At 29.4% G+C, this 3,611-nt stretch overlaps 1 protein-coding gene and 1 non-coding gene across 3 annotated transcripts in view; one reads left to right on the top strand and one right to left on the bottom strand.

Moving 5' to 3' along the window:
* Positions 1-27: 27 nt before the first annotated feature.
* On the bottom strand, positions 28-110 carry TRNAL-UAA. Its single transcript has one exon. It is a non-coding gene; the product is annotated as a tRNA-Leu (tRNA).
* Positions 111-3,073: 2,963 nt separating this feature from the next.
* The window catches only part of LOC107847671 (splicing factor U2af small subunit B), a 9,585-nt gene continuing 9,047 nt past the window's right edge, over positions 3,074-3,611 (top strand). Inside the window, exon 1 of one of the 2 annotated variants that reach the window (XM_016692063.2) lies at positions 3,074-3,425. In XM_016692063.2, coding sequence (XP_016547549.2) covers positions 3,189-3,425 — 237 coding nt within the window. In that variant the 5' untranslated portion in view covers positions 3,074-3,188. The remainder of the gene's footprint in view (positions 3,426-3,611) is intronic. The other variant, XR_007047535.1, reaches the window with a different exon arrangement.

Below are 3,611 nucleotides of genomic sequence, written 5' to 3'. Positions count from 1 at the left end.
CATGTAAATGCAAAGAGAATAAAAAAGTGGTGGCTGTGGGGTTCGAACCCACGCGCATTTCTGTGCAGAAGATCTTAAGTCTTCCCCCTTAACCACTCGGGCAAACCACCTCACTATACTCCGAATTCTCATCCAGATTTTCATAATTTATGTTTAGGGAAAATTTATCATCTCAATACATTAAATTCAAACCATATTTAATTGACGCTATAAATGTATCTCAAAATTAAATTTATATCTTCAATTCAACATGCTTGAAATATCCCACCTTATCTGAGTAAAATTGTATTATCCCACCTTCCATATGCTATAAATTAATCAAGAATTTGTAATCACGGGACTATGATCTCAGAATAATTTAATGTATAAATAACATAAATATCAATTCTTTTGAAAGTAATTACACTCTTTCCCACTTTTGAAATTACTTTATTCTCTCTCCCTATTAATATGCATAACATAACCGACATATAAATATCATTATGTGTATACGTTGGATTTTTGTAATATGTTTAAGAAGCTGGGATTTTTTGTAATATTGGAAACATAAATTGTCTATTTGTGTAATTTTTAGTAATTTAATTTACATATCAAATCATCCTTTCGGGACTCATTTCAACCCATTAAACTATTGAACAAATTGAACCATGAATTCTTATTTGATTTATTTTAACCCAATCAAATTTAGCTCGAACTAATTATTGATCCGATTGTTATCTTAATTCGTCCAATTATTAGAACTATTCAGAGCCTTTCATTACCTGATTCATTTTGACACAACCAAATTTAGGTTGGGTTAGTTATTGACCGGTTTGTTATCTTAATTCGTCTAATTGACAAAACTATACATATATACATAAGGTAAATTTACCTTATTATATAAAATCTCATATTGAAAAATAAATTACAAAAATTTCAAATTAATTACTTAAATTTCTATATTTTTTACTTTCTCTCTCTTCTTTCTTATACATCCCAAATAACTCCATATTTTCCTCCAAAAATCTTCCTACCTTATCTCTCCAATTATCTATCTGAATTAAACCTCTTTATTATCTCTCCACACCCACAAATTTCAATCTACAATAATCTCTCTAAAAATAAAATCTTCTCCATTTTCTTCGTCAAAAATCAACAAAATCTTCTCCATTTAAAATTATCTTTTATCCGTTCAAATTCAACAAAATCTTCTCCATTTTCATCAAAACCCAGAAAAAAAAAACTGCAATTTCATCCAATATATGCTTTTTTGAATCCGGGAATATATGCTTATCTGAATTTCATCAAAAACGAATTAAGTTGAATCTTCTTCATTTAATGATCGCGTATTGTTATTTCCGTTGTTGATTTCGTTCTTGGTTCTTTTAATTATTAAAAACTCAATTTCGCAGAGAACCATTCGAAGCACCGAAACGATCCAGTAACAATGAAAAAATTGAGGGAAGTTGTTGTTTCAAGTTCAAACAATAAAGCTCCAAAATCGTCAAGTAAGAAAAATGTTGATGATTCTGGACAACCACGTCTACCGAAGGTTTAGTTATCATTAAAATATATATTAGCAGCACTGTTTTATGTATAAGATTTCATTATACAGTTATTAAAGATTCTATAATGAATTGTATAAGGTGTTCGTATACATGTGAAACAGTATTAGATTATATTTATTACTTGTATAAGATTTACACATACATGTGAAATTATTATATGAGGTTGTCTGTTATTTGTTTTGACAGTATGATTCTATGTATAAGATTTCATTATACATATATTAATATTATATTATTAATTGTATAAGGTTTACACATTCATGTTTAATAATGTTCTAAAAATTGGTATCCTTATACATGAAACTATATTGTATGAAGATATTGTAACGTTGAATTGGTTGATCTATAAAAACGCTTCACTACGTGTATATTACTATTGCATAAAACGTTACAATAATAGTTGCAAAAGAAAATTTTTTCACGAAAATATTATACGATGATATAGATATCATGTCAAAATATTTCATCATACATAAGTCTACATGTACGCTGAGTCATTATACATTAGTATATCAAAATTTTACACATTTTATAATGTATAGGAACAATCAATACAATAGTAATTACATTAACCGTAGTAACATATTTAAAAACTAACTTCTTTAAAATCTATAACAATTAATTTTTTCATATTTATTCAACGTATAATATAATACAATACATATCAGAAAAAAATAACAAAACTTAACAATTATAATACGGCAACTACGATTTCTATTAAAATATGTATTAGCAGCACTATTCTATGTTCATATTGATTTTTTTGAGAACTGGAGAAAGCAGTAGATGTTTTTTTTTAATTGAACACAATTCAACAAAGAAGAAAATTTCATGTGATATTTAACATATTTTTTTAATTGATCATATTTTTTTAATTTATCTTTTCTTAAATATAGCCTAATCAACTTTATCATAAATTCCAACATTGTATGAGGGCTGACCATATGTATGAATATGTTTCTCAAAATTGGGAGAGAGAAAGGTTGAAGAAATTTTATGTAATTACTTTCACTTACTAAGGAATTTATGTAGTTTATACAACTTTTTATTACGTGATTCATTTTGATCCAATCAAATTTAAGTCGAGCTCATTATTGACCAATTTATTATCTTACTCCGTCTACTCTCATTGCCTAATACATTTTGACCGTAGCAAATTTGAGTCGAGCTAGTGTTTGACCCGTTAGTTATCTTGATCCGTCTAATTGTCCAAACTATTCATTACCTCATCTATTTTGGAAAAAAACTTACACGTACCCAGTGTATATACCAAGTCAATACATGCATGATATATGTTTGAATTTAAAGTTCATGTTACTTTAATCATAATTAATCAACACGCATTTTACTTAAATTAATTATACAACCATAATAAAAGATATTAATTTGATGTATATACGAGTGCTTGTAAGTTTTTACCTCTAATTTGAACCAAGTAAATTTGAGTTAGACTTGGATATTGACCCATTTGTTATCTTGACCCGCCCAAATTTAACCCCAAACCGCCCAATTGCCCCAACTATCCAGAAGCTTCTTCACAATCACCACCCATATATAACCCCTCTCCCTTCATCTCAACTCTCCTATTTCTCTAAGATTTCCCTAAACGCACAGTTCCCGAGAACCCTAAATCCCCTCAAGATGGCGGAACACTTGGCTTCAATTTTCGGTACAGAAAAGGACAGGGTGAATTGTCCGTTCTACTTCAAAATCGGCGCTTGTAGACATGGAGATCGATGTTCGAGGCTTCATACGAAGCCAAGTATTAGTCCTACGATTCTACTTTCCAATATGTATCAACGACCTGATTCCATTACACCTGGCGTTGATGCTCAAGGTCAACCTATTGATCCTCGCAAAATCCAGGAGCATTTTGAGGTATACAATTATTCACATGAACATTCATGGATTTGTTAGGTTTATAGTTTATCTGACTGTGAGTTACTCAATGAATTAGTTGGTTGAAATTGCGCGATTGATGATGAATACGATTAATTTCTTTTATATGTCTATCTAGCTGTGCTACCCTTGATGGATTTGTTAGCTTAACAGTTTATCTGACTG

The sequence above is a fragment of the Capsicum annuum genome, chromosome 11 (assembly GCF_002878395.1).
Source record: "Capsicum annuum cultivar UCD-10X-F1 chromosome 11, UCD10Xv1.1, whole genome shotgun sequence".
Lineage (NCBI taxonomy): Eukaryota > Viridiplantae > Streptophyta > Magnoliopsida > Solanales > Solanaceae > Capsicum > Capsicum annuum.
Note: the sequence above shows the minus strand (reverse complement) of the source record. Positions and strands in the feature narration are given on the sequence as shown.